Source organism: Vipera ursinii, assembly GCF_947247035.1.
Source record: "Vipera ursinii genome assembly, chromosome: 4".
NCBI classification, from domain to species: domain Eukaryota; kingdom Metazoa; phylum Chordata; class Lepidosauria; order Squamata; family Viperidae; genus Vipera; species Vipera ursinii.
In genome coordinates this window covers 26,291,358-26,308,281 of record NC_139514.1, presented here as the reverse complement: position 1 = coordinate 26,308,281, position 16,924 = coordinate 26,291,358, and the positions used below count along the sequence as shown (strand labels likewise).

Here is a 16,924-nt window from a genome sequence, read left to right as displayed (position 1 = left end):
AAGTACAATCTACTGAGAGCCTTGATGCCAAACTTCGATTTCAGCTATAAAACCTACAATCCAACAAGCAACAGAAGCAAAAGAAAGCAATACTAAGATGGAGGATGCCAAAGGCCTTCAAATACAATACACCAAGACTCCAACCAACCAACCAATAACTACAATATCAGACATGACCTCTTACCTAAGCCAGATGGATTTGAAAGAAGAAGACCAGATTGAATTAATGACAACTGCACTATGCCAAACATGGAGATTGCATTTACTGGAACGAAAATTTAATGACTACAAAGGGGTCACTCTCTATGAAAAATTGATAACTGGATGGTCTCCCTGGATTCAAACAATGTGCGTAGGAAGAAAGGGAGACACATTTGAGAAGCTAAAGGCAATGATAAGGAAGCCTGCCTGGCACAAGAAGAAAGCTAGAATTAGATTTAAAAAACAAAAGTTTCTTCTTTTTCTGCTTTAAGTGTTGAGACTTGCAGTAATAAAGCTTAAATTCTTCTCTCAACAGGCCAAGGAGAACTGTTAAAAGATATAAACTGAGTCTATATTTAGGATCTAGATTTTTAAGGGAATGAAAATTAGCTACCAACAATAAAACATACTTTGTTAACTATAGATGAATTGTAAGGATGACAAATAGAATATGTATGTATTTCAGATATGATAATTACTATATGATGAAATAGATTAGCTATCAGAACATAACTTTGAATTATATTACAGAATTTGCAATGATATAATAAAATATATTATATTAAAAATTAATGAACTGCTAAGATGATAAATAGAATATATTCGTTGTAATGATAGAGCTAAAAAATTTTATTAATGGGCTAAGGGGAATCTTTAAAAGATACATATTGATTTTATACTTAACTTTTAGACCTTTAAAGGAAAGGAAAGTTAGCTATTAGAATTGACTTATATTACAGAATTTGGAAGGATACAACAAAAGATATTTTTTCAATAATTGGTGAACTATTAAGATGTTAAATAGAATAAATTTTTATAACATAAGAATGCACTGAAATATATTGAAAATTGCTCTAATTGATTGTGTTATAATTAGAAATGTATTAATTTGATTAGTTTGACTATGCTATCATAACTAAGGGAATTGGAGAGGGAATTCTTGTTGATGTAATTGACCTATCTATAAATGACTTAGTTATTTACTATTGTTTACTTTTAACTACCCAACCACCGTATTGCTTCACAAATAATTAGATGTAAAACTAAAAAATTAATAAAACTTGTATTAAAAAAAAGAATCTGGTTCACGCTGAGAATTGAATTTATAAAGCAGTCAGAACATAGTAAGGACTGAAATTGACAGAAGGGAAATAAAATAACATGTGGTTATGTTGTTATTCCAACTACTGTTTTACTTTGGACACCACTCTGTTAATTAGATTGATTGCTGTTTCATTAAGATATGCTATGGTTAAGCACCCAATTGGACTGATCTTCCTTGATGCTGAATTTGCATGAATACAGGTAGTCCTTAATTTATGACCAGAATTGGGACCAGAAATTCTAATTTCTTGTTAAGCAAGGCAGTTGTTAACAAAGTTCTACCCACTTTTATGACATTCTTTGCCATACTTGTTAGACAGTTGTTAAGTGAGTCCTGTGGTTGTTAAGCAAATCCAGCTTACTCTCAGGTTCCCCACTGCATTTTGGAAACTGGCTGAGAAAGTTGCAAATGGTAATCACATCACCCTAGGATAAGGCAAACAACATAATTACATGCTGGCTGTCAAGCACCAGAATTTTAATCATGTGATCGGGGTGATGCTGCAAAAGTCATAAGTGTGAGGGCCAGTTGCAACTTAATTTTTCAGTGCTATTGTAACTTTGAATGGTCACTAAATGATGGGTTGTAAGTTGAACAGAACCTGTATATTCTCAGTATAGCAAATTAATGCTAACAAGGAGCTGTGGCTGGTAGCTTCCTGGACTGTTAAGCAGAGTAATTAAATGGACACACATAATTCTGTTCACTGCCAATAAACTTTTGCAGACAAAAGTAACAAAAAGTTTTTAAAGGTCTGTCAATTCAATACCGTCTAACACATGCACTAAAGTAGGTTGGTGAGTCTTTGTCTTGGTTCCACTAGCTGGTGTACAACATGGTAACAGGAGTAGAACATTCTCAATAATAGTGCCCCATTTATGGAACTTGCTCCCAGGAAAAATGTAGCTGGTTCCTAAACTGTGTTGTTGTTGTTGTTTAAAAAAAGAATTGCAAGATGCTATTCCAAATTATTGTATTCTTGTTGTTTTATTCCTGCTTTGATTCCATCATTTTTTAAATCGGAATGCTTTTGTGTGGTGGCTTTTTCAATAGAAGTCTATGAACAATATATGAACAAATAATTTAGCGGAAAGTTGTTTGAGAAGCCATTCCTGCTTCTTTCCCAAGCTTTTATTTCTAGGAAACTAAAGGATGAAAGAAAAAGAAACAGAAGAAACAGGACAGATTTCAGGGGAGGAGTGTTATAGCACTCAGGCTGAGATTGAAGTACATTGAATGTTCTTTGTGACACGTGTGTTTTGTTTGTTTGTGTTCAGTACATCATCCTGATGATGATTGTATTTGCCTTTGAAGTGGCCTCAAGCATCACAGCAACAGTGCATCGGGATTTCGTGAGTATTCTGCCAGTGATGTGTCTATTCTCTCAGATGCTCGCAATTCAGTGTAGAGGTTAAAAGGGGAAGGATTCATTTCTGCAAACATGTTGAAGGTCGGGCAGCACATTTATAGGGTATGAACAAGTTTTTAATTCATTATTTTAATCTAGGGGAAAGGAAATCTTTCTACCACGTCTGTGGACTGGCGGGGGGATTTGTTTGTTGATTAGAATCACTTCATTAGCAAGCGCATTTGCTAATGATATTGTAATTCTTTTTTTTAAAAAAAATAAAGCCTAATCACAGATGAATTCCTTAAAGTTACTCGGTGAAGTAGTCTACCAAAAACTGGAATTTGTGGGTTAAGCCTGAGTTAATGTTATTTAAATTTAGTCAGCGTGTACTACTGGAAGAAAATATTTAATTTTAAGTAGTTTTAAAAAAAATCTAAGATGTATGTGCTAGATGTTATCAAGGATGTGACTTCTCCAAATAGGAAAAAAGCTCATATTCTTCTCTTTCATTACCATTTAGCTTACAAGTGAACTTTTCATGAAGCAAATGTTGGAAAAATACCAGAATCCAAACCCACTCAACAATGATGACAAATGGAAGAGTGAAGGTATTACCCGAACATGGAATCGTCTCATGTTGCAGGTAAGACTATTATACTACTTTGGGACTAATACTTGATTCTCATTTAAGAATATTTTTCTAAATAATCCAGAAATATATAGAGCTCTCATATAAATGGATGTGTTTCTCTGGGTGACAAATATATTATACCTGTGTTCTAATAATGAAATGCAAAAAACTTTGGCTTCCTTAATATTTTTTGGTGATATTTTTGTCAAATGCTAAGATAGTTTGTAACCCTTCTTTATCATACCTTTGAGGCTGAGCACTATCATCTCAACTTTTTTCAATGGGAAGTGTCTTAAACAGCCATACAAAGCCATTGAATTTAACCTCTCTGTGGCTATTCTTCATTGACTCGTTAAAGCTTACTGTTTTCAATGACATCAAGATCCTTTCTAGATATAAACAAAAAAAAATGTAGTAGTGAAGACGGGTGCACAACTGAGGTCTCAGGACCACATAACTCCAAACGTAGTAAAATATATATATATTAGAGAATAGCATGCCTACTATATTTCATTTCAATTAATTCAGTTTTAATTTAATTTTAATTAAGTATAAATCTGACTTCTATTAAATAAAAAATAATATTGGTGCTATTTTCTAGTTTGGGAGTAAGGGTCCCAGAAAATCACTTTAAGGCTAAATGTGAAGTTCAGAAAAAAATGTGCCTCTTTCAGTAGTGGGAAAAAGATTCTTACACTGTTAGCATGAAAGCCTGAGGTAGTGTGGGAAGCAGATAGGGGAGAAGTTCAGTATGTGTGAACAGACTCATCACAAACCAGATGGGCAGATCATGGGAAGAACACATTTCAAAGTTGGTCTTACAGTTTTCAGCTTTGTGTTTTGTAGCATTTAAGACATCGTTCTCAAATCTATGTGGTTTTTGCTTCTTGAGCTTGGCAATGAAGTGGAATTTTAAAAAAGAGATTGTAGCTATAATCCTATCATGCATTACTCCAATTGAGTGGAAAGGTCATTTAAAAATGAACACACATAGGATTAGAAATTGCTTGTAGTACATCACTACTTACAATTTCTGAACAGCTTGAATCTTCATTTATTGTTTTGCTTAGAGCTTTGGAGATACAAATGCCATCTTCAGGCATTCAAATACTGTAAGCCTGGCCAATAGATAAAAACATGCTTTCTGACTCTATTCTCAACCTTCTGGGTTCATAAAGAAACTGTGAAGGGGAATTATAACTATATTTGGTAGAATATGGTTACAGTGCATATCGAATAAAGAGTCCTGATCAGGGATTACTGTCAAAAGAGAACTGTTCTGAATAATTGTCATAACCTATCAATTTATTGTCTTGATCTTAAGCAACATTTTCATATGAATTTCACTAAAGTTATGGGATGATGCAGAGCTAGGTCAAAACTTGGGAAGTTTTTGAAAAATATAAACTACTTTTTCCCCAGTGATATGATTCCAAACTTCATTGTAATGTCCGGTAAATTATCTATCTGAGGAAATCAGAATTCCTTAATGTACGTTTTGTACTCCATCCAGTTCTGTCAACATACCAACAATTTTCAGTGTTTTTACAGTGTGAAACATTGTAAAATTGATGCTGGTTCATTGGATATAAATCTTTTTCATATCTTTAGTAAAAAAAAAGTAAATTGGCTACAATTTCTTTCTTTCTTTCTTTTTTAAAATGACAAGTGTAGTGGCCTATTTATTGCACCCCAACAAATGCATTTTTCTTTCCTAAATCCAGAATAAATGCTGTGGTGTGAATGGTCCAAACGACTGGCAAACATATACCTCCGTTTTTCGGACGGTGAACAATGATGCAGATTTTCCCTGGCCACGACAGTGCTGTGTTATGGATCTCCTAGGAAAAGCAACTAGCTTGGATGGCTGCAAATTAGGAATGCCTGGCTATTACCACGAGGGAGTAAGAATTTCTTCTTATTTTTATTCTGCAGCAATCAAAATACTCATTGATATTTGTCTTCTCTAAAATGTTAAGGGGGTGCTCAATGCTACCAATATTTTCTCCTATTATAGTAGGCTGAAATGCTCCTCTTCTCCTAGTGTTCCCTCTTTTACACCACCCCCTCCCAGTAACTACTATGTCAGAGAGGACCAGCCCTACCATAAGTTAAAATGAAGCAGCTGTGTTAAGAAGCAAATCAGGGCAGCTGCAAACCAAAATAATTCAACCTTTAACATTCTGCCTTCCCAAACCTTCAGCAAGAGCAATTGCTTCATGGGGAGTTAGGCATGCAAATCTCCAGAATGGCCTACTACTGCTAGCTAGCCTATGTCATTACTTAAGGCAATCCTTAGGAAAAACCAGAGATGGCTGTTGCAGCCATCTTAAAATGTGTCAGTCTGAGGATACCAGTCAACTGTTAACAGGAGGAAAGGTACTGGCACTACTACTAGTGGCTTTTTTGGGCTCATTTATGTTTAGTTTTCAAATTTGACATAAAAATATCTGTGTAAGAATTCATTAACATTTTTTATACAACTTTCAATCTAAAATGAACATTTTTTGTATGGACTTTTGTTAATGGGAACATAGTTTGCAAACAATTTCCAGGAATACTTTTTTTTTACCTTCCACATACACTTTTGTGCACATATTTATGGGTTGCAAGCCATATTGCACAATTCTGGAAACTACCAGTATTGACATGTAAGTTCATTCTAGTTCCATATGAATCAGGCAGGCACAAATTCACATTAAATCTTGCCTGTATTAATTTACATCAATCCTTCTTTTGAATGAAGGCTTAGCAACCAGATCTATTTGCCTGTAGCCGATCCTCTTCCCCTTATTTTACCCTAGGGCTGCTTTGAAACTATTGTTGGCCCCATGAACAGACATGCCTGGGGCGTTGCCTGGTTTGGATTTGCCATTCTGTGCTGGACTGTAAGTATCAACAGAACTTTATTTGTTGGGCTTCAGGATTTAGTGTCTTTAATGTGCATTTTAGTGTTAATTTTAAGCCATGCACTTAACCTTTTACTTTTTTGTTCTTTTACTTTTTCATTTTGTTATCTCTTCTGTATGGAAAGGTTTGGTCCTATTAGTGAATGTCTTTTCCTTATCATTTTTTGTTCCATTAAATTATGTTTGTAAATGACTTCTATCAAAGGCCCACCTGCTTATACTGCTGAGACTAATGGTAGTATATTGCTTAGGTTTTAACAAGCCATATCAAAAGATTACAGTTTAATTCAGGGGGAAAAAAAGTCTCCAGTGTTTTGGGACTGAACTCACAGTTTTAATGTTGTGAGCCAGCTAAGGTCAGATAAGCCTTTCATAACAGGGAAAACTTGTTTGTAATATACTGTATGACTTGTTTGTGCTGTCCTTCTTGGACACTGCAATGACTATCTGAGTTTACAGACTCCCTTAACCAGTATAACAAGCCGCAGTTCAAATATAAAAATGACCTCTAGGAAGGCAATAAAAAGAATGTGAATAAATGCAGGAAGACTGGTTATCAGCAAGCGAGAGGCATGTGGACAAACATGATAGAACCTTGTCACCTGAATGACAGGCATAGTAGAATATTTAGGATGTTTAAATAATGTTGGAGTTGGACTAGGGATAGCCAGGCTGAACAGGAATATGAATTCTAAAGTTCATCAGTTGGTTGAGGCAAGCTGGACAGTCTCTCTCACTCTCATCTGAATAAATACAGTGGTACCTCAGTACTCATTGTTAATTGGTTCCAAGAGGCAGAATGAGTCCAAAAAGAATGAGTATCAAACAAATTTATACAAAGTATAATGACAGCCAAACACCAACAGTTCTAGCTTATGCATTGAATACAAAAAAAAAAAACAAAAACAAAAATCAATGAGTACTGGGAAAAGGTTTTGTGTCAAAATCCATTGAGTACCAAGTTTGATGAGTTTCAAAGTTATTGACTACCAAGGTACCACTGCACTATAGCAGAATAATTGAGGAAGGGAAGGGAAGGGAAGGGAAGGGAAGCTTTTCTTATTTTCCCAAACCTTATTCTAGAAGAAATTGGACAGCAGTGTTACTCAAAAGTAAATCCAGAATCCTCTTTCCCAGTCTCTCCCTTTTAAAATGCTTGAATATGTGGGATTAGTTATGATGGCCCATCTTGGGCTACCATAAATAATCAGTTCAGATTTTTAATGAAGTGTGTTCTCTGTCTAGCCCAGGACCTTTAAAAAACTCTGAGAGGTCCCTTGCTCTTTTTTTCTTACTTTTTGTTTGACATGACATCAATGTGATGTTTTTCTCACTGTTTTCTCTTCACTGAGGTGAATTTAACAATAATCAGGGCAATGTGGAGAATTCTGAAATCCTAAAACAACCTTTCCTTTTATATTTAAACAGATATGTTTTTCCCTGCCCTGATTAAAATATTGATTTGTATATTTCAACCAATCAATCAATGTTTTTTTTTCAAATTTGACAACTCTCAGAATTCCCCAGAATTTCTACTGACAGAAATGCATGCTGGCTGGGGAAATCTGGGAGTTACAGTCCACAGATCCTTGCTCTGTGTATGCAAGTAAAACTAATTGCTTTTCTTACCAACTTTGAAAAAGACCTTGCTCTAGCAGCCTCCTGGTCAGGGAGGAAAAAGAAAAAGCATATCCCTGGTCACTTGAGCTTGGCTTGGCTTTCTCCACTGCTAGATTCAGGCACACCTAATGTTGGCATGTAGTATCTGGAAAGGAATGTGGCTGTCAACAGGAAACGTTTCTCACCTCTGGCCTAGACATTGTCACAGTCAGGCACAAACATGCATAGAAACAAAGTTGTCCTAAATTCCTGGGCAGTCTGAATATTTGTTTCTGTGCATACTTTTTGGCAGTGACTTTAATGGAAGCCTTTATGAGATGCTTGCCATAACTTATATCACTGTTTCATTGTCTATACAGTTTTCCATAAAAAGAGGAAGACCTGAGAACTATTTTACTTGCAGAAGTTTTCATAGTTTTGCTGTCAGCTTATTAAATTTTATACACTTGTATTTTTGTATGATATGTATTTCTGTATGGTGTTCTGAGTTGAACACAATACATGCTTAATTCACAGAGTTAGTTGTCCCACACCTAATTATGGTGCTTGTGCAAATTCAAGCTGTTCTCCTATTCAAATGTGCTGCATAAAAAAAGATGTGGCAATAATTCTCCTTGAATTATTTCCTTTTTTTCCAGACTTGGGTCCTTCTTTGTACGATGTTCTACTGGAGCAGAATTGAATATTAAAGATGTAATGGCCTCGCAATCTGTTCTTCCTGCTTTTTTCCATAAATCTATATAGTTTTTTCCCCTTCTTCTATTCAATTATGACCATTTCTCAGACACTACCTGGACAAATCCCTGCAGTTTTCTTGGCAAGGTTTTTCAGAGGTGGTTTTCTTTGCCTCTTTTCTGGGGTTGAGATAAAGTGACTGGCCCAAAGTCATCAACTGGTTTTGCACAAAGTGGGATTACAACTCATGGTCTCCATGTTGCTAGCCTGATGCTTTAACCAGTACACTAAACTTGTACTTATAGATAGTTCATATCTATATAATTTCTCCCTGTGGAACTTCTCAAGATGTCCCTTTAATCTTTTATTTTCTTCCCCCATTGCCTTAATTTCAGACGTAGCTATAGTAATCACTAGATAGGAAACTGGACTAATGGTCTGATCTGTTCTGTAACAATCAGGCCATACTAAGACATAGCAATATATGAGAAAATAGAGGTAGAGTCCCTGGTGCTCTCTTGTTTGTATGCTTGCTGACATTTCATTACCCAATTAGGTAACATCATCTATGCCAATGAGTGTTGAGTTTGCTCACTGTTTATATACAGCAGTTTGCCCTGCCTGTATTAGTGGAGCTGTGGTTTTCTCTTTGGTAGTTACTTTATAACTTTTATATAACATTCAAAAGAGACAATTAAAAAGCTAAGAAGGAAACAAAAAGACCAGAACACATTGTCTCCAGCATCTCAAACTCAATAAACAAGGATTAATACCAGACAAACTATGAAGCAGAAAACCATCTGCTTCTTCAATCAAGGAGAAAACCACAGCCCTACCAACACTGGCAGGGCAAGCTACTATATATAAACAGGGACCAAGCCCCACAGTTACACTGATGGTGTTACCTATTTGGCTAATCAAACATCTGCAAGCAAACAACCTGCAGAGAGAACACCAAGGACCTCACAGTTCAATCCTGAGCTACATTTATTTTCTTTTATTGGAAATGGCTATTTTAGGAAAATAAGAAAGAGTTGAACCAGTTGTTTGGAATGATTATCTAGGTTTTTTGCAGTATTTTTTGGCTACCTCTGCTTACTGGTCCTGATTGATTACACATACAATCCTCAGTTTACCAATGTTTGTTATGATTCCTAAGTTATTTGCAAGAGAGGATGACTTCTTAAAAGAACCAAACACAGCGGAACAACTATACTTGAAAACACATTGAATGCAAGAGATATCCTAACATTTTCCTTGGATCTTGAATTAAATATATTTTGTTAGAATTCACCATAAAATCATGTTTATTTTTTTAATATGAATGACTAATATATAGATGGCCAACAAATTACACGATCAATCTTTTGTTTACACATCATACTGTAAGCTTTTTTGTGGTAGTGTATGCTTGTCGATCAGAAGGTCGGCAGTTTGGCAGGTCGAATCCCGAGTGCCGCGTAACAGAGTGAGCACCTGTTACTCATCCCAGCTTCTGCCAACCTAGCAGTTCGAAAGCACGTAAAAATGCAAGTAGAAAAATAGGGACCACCATGGTGGGAAGGTAACAGTGCTCCATGCACCTTTGGTGTCTAGTCATGCCGGCCACATGACCACATCCTTGGACAAGCGCTGGCTCTTCGGCTTTGAAACGGAGATGAGCACCGGCCCCTAGAGTTGGAAACAACTAGCATGCATGTGCAGGGGAACCTTTACCTTTACCTATGCCTTGTACAGAGAATTTTAAGATGCAAATTATTTTCCATGAAATGTAAGCTCCAAAAAGAAATACCTTTTCTGTATATTTTAATCCTGTTCAAACCTTTAGTAATAAATTGTTTTCTGAATAAAATAAAGATGGTTAAAAGAATAGAATTTTGTCTCACATGTAACCCAAGTATATTGATTGTACATTATAGTGATTGCTCTCATGTTTTCCTAAGCTGAAGAACTGGAATAAATGATTTTTTTTAAGTTAGTGGGAAACTTTAGTTATTGAGTCAAATCTGTGTCTTTATTTTATTTAAAAAAACAATAAAGAAACAAGTTTCATAAGGGATTCTTTAACTTCAGAACCTGGATACTTAAGGATAATTTTGATTTCAATGTATCAACATTAAACCACTTTTTAATGAAATATTTGAATTTGTGAATAGAATATCATAGCTTTAAGGCTTTCATTTTGTTTTCCAATGACCCAAATGAAGATTTTGCTGAGGAATAGAATGCACAAAAACTATTTCCCACATGTACTTTCTTCCCCAGTGCAAATGTGATGAAGTGGGGTAAGGTTTAGAGGGCAACATCATACTGTATACTGCTCTCAAATTGCATTGAATGATATATGCTAAAAGGGAAACTTCTGTAATATATTAAAGAGTTTGTTGATTTTTTTCTGGATTTTCCATAACACTGATTATTCAGAGGCTTACTCTAGACAACAGCTAGAAGGGTCAAAGAAGATGTGTTAATTTTCAATAAAACACCCAAAGTGAATAACTTCCTGTGTGAAATGTTCTTCTCAACATTACCTACTTTTGCATGAGCTGTTTTTTTAAGGCTATTCAACATTTCTATAGTGGTTAAACAGGCACTGTAGCTGCTGGGTAAGTAGGTAAGTATTATTCCATACACCTAGGTATTGCTACTAATGCTCCAGAGAGTTACTACTTACCAATTTAGTCTGATGAGAAACAAATTTTCTTGGATTCACAACATACTATCAATACTCCCACTCTTTAAGAAGTATTCAGCCTGGGGCAGTTTGAGAAAGAGCAATGAAAAAAGAGAAGGAGATGGGAAAAACAAGTTCCTTTGAGGAGAGACTGGAAGCCATCATTGTATTTATCCTTTAAAATGATGGCTTTACAATGATGGCTTCCAGCTAGGGAGAGGACACGAGGCTGGTTCCAGGCGGTGATATCTGCTTCTTTGAGTGAGGGTAATTTCCCCACCGTCTTGAAGGAGGCGGTGGTGAGACCCCTCCTCAAGAAGCCTGCCTTGGACCCAGCTGTGTTGAACAACTTTCGTCCAGTCTCCAACCTTCGCTTTCTTGCGAAGGTTGTTGAGAGTGTGGTGGTGCATCAGCTCCCTCTGGTCCTGGATGAAGCGGATTATCTGGACCCGTACCAATCGGGTTTCAGGCCCGGGTACAGCACGGAGACGGCATTGGTCGCTCTGGTGAATGATCTCTGGAGGGCTCGGGATAGGGGATGTTCCTCTGTCCTAGTCCTATTAGACCTCTCAGCGGCTTTCGATACCATCGACCATGGTATCCTGCTGCGGCGTCTCAGGGGATTGGGAGTGGGAGGCACAGTTCTTCGGTGGTTCTCCTCCTATCTCCTGGGACGTTCGCAGTCGGTGTTGGCAGGGGGGCAGAGATCGGCCCCTAGGTCTCTCGTTTGTGGAGTTCCTCAGGGGTCGGTTCTCTCGCCTCTCCTGTTCAACATCTACATGAAACCGCTGGGTGAGATCATTCGTGGTTTTGGAGTTGGGTATCATCAATATGCTGATGATACCCAACTTTTTATTTCTACCCCAAACCACCCCAGTGATGCCCTCGCTGTGATGTCCCGTTGCCTGGAGGCGGTTCGGGTCTGGATGGGGAGGAACAGACTTCAACTCAACCCGGACAAGACTGAGTGGCTGTACATTCCGGCATCCCGGGACATTCAAATTGTTCCATCTCTTTCTATGGGGGGTGAGCTGTTACCCCCCGTGGATAGGGCTCGCAACTTGGGAGTCCTCCTAGATTCACGACTTACCTTGGAAGATCATGTAGCAGCTGTGACTAGGGGGGCTTTCGCCCAGGTTCGCCTGGTGCGCCAGTTGCGGCCCTATCTGGACCGGGATGCCCTGTGTACGGTCACTCATGCGCTCGTGACCTCTCGCCTTGACTACTGTAATGCTCTCTACATGGGGCTTCCCTTGAAGACCACTCGGAAGCTCCAACTGGTACAGAATGCGGCCGCGAGAGTTGTCTTGGGAGTTTCCCGGTACTCCCATGTTACACCTTTACTCCGCGAGCTACATTGGTTACCAGTTGTCTTCCGGGTGAGGTTCAAGGTCTTAGTGATGGTTTTTAAGTCCCTACATGGCATGGGTCCGGAATACCTCGGGGACCACCTGCTGCCGGCGTCAACCCCCCTCCGCCCTGTGCGTTCCCACAGAGAGGGCCTCCTCAGGGTGCCTCCAGTCAGAGAATGCCGGCTGGTGGCCCCCAGGGGGAGGGCCTTCTCTGTGGGCACCCCGGCCTTATGGAATCAACTGCCGGTGGAGCTCCGGATGGCACCGGATCTCCGCTCCTTCCGGCGCGGGTTAAAGACCCACCTGTTTGAACAAGCTGGCCTGGCCTGATGGGGAGTTAATTTGGGTTTTTAAATATTTGTATATTTTACTGTTTTATCTTGGGCATTAATTTAATTCTATTTTAACTTTTGTAGTTTTGTACTTTTATCATTTGCCCTGTTCACCGCCCTGAGTCCCTAGGGAGAAGGGCGGTATAAAAATTTAATAAAAACTAAAAAACTAAAACTAAACTTTAAAACGCAGAATAGGAGCGGGGATAATAATTGGAAGAGATGTTATTTTTCAAAACCCTAAGGAGAATTTGATTTGATTTGGTTTGATCTGAGAGTGACACCAGTAACAAGTTAATATTGTAGTTTATCCTTTATTGGATATGTTGAAGTAGTGACTGAACAATCATTTAATAAGGGTTGCTTTAATTTGTATTGCTGCATCAATTGAAGTCTATGAAACAGCTTCTTTAAAAGAGTCACTGATTTTCCAAAGAAAGTGGTGAGAATCAGTATTGTATATGTTCACAGATAAGTTAAAAAATTTAAGTTCCAAAATACATACCAAAATTTGGTTTTGTTTAGCCTTGCCACAAGTATATACAGTAATGCTTTAAAAAAAATCTCTGTATTTGTTTATTTATTAAATTTATATGCTTCCTATCTTGTGGCATACTGTATGCTCAAAATGAGTCCATCCATGGGTAAACTGACCTCTGAATTTTAAAGAAAATACCATGAAAAATGCCCCATCTATGAATAAGCTAATTGTAAAAATTAAAACATTAAAATATAGGGTTGTTTTATCCACGGATGAAACATTTTTCATAATATTTTGTTTAAAATTCTGGAGTAGACTTATCCGTGCATATATATGGTATTTATAAAGCAATTCTGCCTAAAAAATATTTTCAGGATTTCTTCATTCATTCTTATGTCATTGCCTCATTTCCACTAACTTTGGTACTCAGCTGTAATACAGAGTGCATTAAAAAGAGTGGCAAAAATAGTAAAAGAAAATTGAGCAAAAATTTGTCATTGGAGGTGAAACTGCTGACACACACTGCTGCATCCCTATTCATGGAGTTCTACAATAGCTCCTAGACCATTTTGGGGGGTGAAATGCTTTTGTCCAATGATTGTATCTTGGCCATAGATATTCTCATACATTTTTCGTACAAATTCTGAATATTCTATCACATGGTGAGCAGGACTATGGTTTGAATTTGTCACCGTGTTTTTCACACAAAAAAATGTTGCTAAGATTACTCAATTATTTCCAATTCTGCACATATTTATCTTCCTGTAAAACCAGTGTTGTTTCTTTGTTTTACAATGTAAACCGGACTAAGAAACCAGTGCTACATAGGTCAGCACTACTTTGATTGTAACAGGCATAGAACAGAATTTTGTAAGTCTGAATGTGCTTCCCCCTCCCATCCTTATTTTTGTGTGAACTAGAGAAGATCTCAGATTATTACTCAAATCAGTTTCCTGGAATGGGTTCAGCTCTCTCTTATCTGACCTTTACCTTAGTAATGGTTCTTCATCTTGTCCTTCAAGGCTGTTCCCAATTTTCTTGGTATCATCTTACATTTACGTGTTTGTGGAAAGCTGCTGAAAACAAGCAGCAGCTAGTGGTACTTGTTATTACAGTATTCTGGCCTCTCTGCAGGATCTCATAAAGAGATTTCTGCTAACTAGTTAGCTCATATCTATAACTTAAGAAGCCAGAAATTGAATTTGTGACTGTTCTACATGCAAAGATTTGTTATACCATATACACTCTATCTTTTTCATGATGTTAGCTAACTCCAACCTGGTGGTTGAGAATTCTAGAAGTTGCCTTCCCAGCACAAATGGAAGTTACTGGATTGGAGAATGCACTTCTGTTTTTCCTTCCCGTGGTACATGGCAAATTGCCCATCTCTCCTGATGTTTAATGTTTTTAAATAAAAATAATAGCTTCTGTATTGAAAGCAAAAACAAAAACAAAACAAAAATCTTGTCTCTGGCTTCACATTATTTCTAGGAGTATCACAGTCATTTTGTGAGAACATTCTCCAAATTCTAAATATACTTTAAGTCCCTAAAGATTGCAAATCCCTGCCTTATGGCAAGTATATTGATAGAAGGCTACAAGCCTGAATATGATTCCTCTAATGTTGTTCATGAATATTTTCCAAGTGCCTCTCTTCAAGTACTTCCAGCAACACTCCAGCCTCCTCTAAATATGACCTAAATTTTTCCAGTCATGTTGGAGTTGCATAGTTCTTACTGAAAGAATATTCTTTCTGTAATAGTTAAACAAGGCTCTTTTTTTACAAGTGGTTTAAGGCTGTGAGGTACTCTAGGACACATTCAGAGACATAAGATTCCTTTTGATCATTTTTCTTTGGGCAAAATTTGCTGAACTTTAGTTGCCTAAGGTAACTGTAATGGAATATAGAATAATGAACGTTGTATTTGCTGAGACAGAGATTAACTTTCCCCATTTTTAAAACAAGCTTTTTTTCAAGTTCTTTCAGCAGTGGAAAGTGAGTTCAACATCTGTTTTTTGTTTCTTTGCTTCAGCTTTTGCCTTTCAGAAAATGCTCCTTTTTCAGAAAACTTCGGCGGTGTTATTTTATCCCCGGTTCTGTCTTTTATCCCTCGGCTTATTATTAAGCAGCTGCTGTATTTGCCTTGAAGTGCTAGCATATCTTCCTATTGCTAAAATTAAATATTTCTGGATTGCACTTTTATTAAAGCTAAAAGGATGTGATGCATTTCCTTCCTCCACCAGCATCACTGACATTCAATCAACAAAAACAACACTATGTGTATGGCTATGGATTAGGGACCAAAAGTTTGGTTCTGTTTTGAATCAACTCTTTGCAAAAAAATAAGAGGTTGTTTTCCATCTACATTCCTCTTTTTCTATTCAAGTTCTATACACGAACTTCCAATTTTATTTCTTCTTAATCAGGTCAAATGGCAACTTAAAATGTTCTAAAGCTTTTACTTAACTGCAAGAAAATATACAGGTAGCCCTTGACTTACATCCCAGGGGAGCCCAGAATTACAGTTCTAATTCATGGTGATTGTTAAATGGGTCGTGTGACTGTGCCTGATTTTATGACCTTTTCTGTGGTAGCTATTATGCAAATGTCACAGTCATTAAGTGAAGATGACAGTCATTAAGTGAGCTCATTTTAGCCAAATGATGGTTTTTTTTCCAGAAACCAGAAATAAACTCTGATTTCTGGCAAAAAAATGTAAATCGTAATCACATGGCTATGGGGCACTGCAAATGGCCATTAATGCAGGCAGGTTGCCAAGTCCCTAAAATGCAAACTCTTTGAAACCAGGTTGCAAGTAGCTCTGGGGAAATCCATCATATCTTTGAATAATGGCTAAGCAATGGTTGTTAATCAAGGACTAACCTCTAATAAACCAGCTTTTCCTCTTTTTAAGTAATATAACCTAAATTTTGTTCTGAATAACAACAAAACATTCGCTATTTTAGAGAGGACAAGAATATAGTCCTGAGCACTTGTTTTGTACATGTCCTACTATGTTTCCAATGTATTAAAGGAGACGTTTTGTCATTTTATTTATAATATTTGTATTAAAGAGGTATGGGCCTTTTTGCTCTACAGATAGTCCTTTTCAGTGCAATATTTCACCTCCCCTTAAAATATTAAATGATACATTGGCCATCCTCTCAAAGAAGGAGAAAACGTGTAGCTGATACTATTATTCTTTCTTCGGTATAATAGTGAAAGTACCAATTTCCCAGATCGGGTCCTTTTTTGGGTATCCATGAATAAGGAAAAAGCCATGAATCCCATCAAATTCAGGGAACAAGCAGATTGCCCAGATCTGATTCCAGCAAAACCATTATTCCCTAATTAGATAGCCATGCTAAGTATATTACTAAAAGTACGATACTAGACTAAGCATCCTAAGTACTGCAGTGTATCAGTCAAAATACATTCATTTTAATATGTCTAAAGACATAAACAGATCCCAATTAATGTATTTAGACTTTGAAAAATGAAAAGAAAGCAGCTGGAGGAGAGATAGAAAAAGAATTAAATTCCTTCGAGTTATGAGTTTGTGGTGACAGTAGTCAAGATAGATGCTTTGTAA

At 37.1% G+C, this 16,924-nt stretch overlaps 1 protein-coding gene across 2 annotated transcripts in view; it reads left to right on the top strand.

Moving 5' to 3' along the window:
* The window catches only part of UPK1B (uroplakin 1B), a 62,417-nt gene that overhangs the window by 23,062 nt on the left and 22,431 nt on the right, over positions 1–16,924 (top strand). Inside the window, exons 4-8 of one of the 2 annotated variants that reach the window (XM_083361898.1) lie at positions 2,584–2,658; positions 3,178–3,300; positions 5,013–5,192; positions 6,093–6,176; positions 8,456–10,457. In XM_083361898.1, coding sequence (XP_083218024.1) covers positions 2,584–2,658; positions 3,178–3,300; positions 5,013–5,192; positions 6,093–6,176; positions 8,456–8,506 — 513 coding nt within the window. In that variant the 3' untranslated portion in view covers positions 8,507–10,457. Of the gene's footprint in view, positions 1–2,583; positions 2,659–3,177; positions 3,301–5,012; positions 5,193–6,092; positions 6,177–8,455; positions 10,458–16,924 lie in introns of those variants that run through there. The other variant, XM_083361899.1, reaches the window with a different exon arrangement.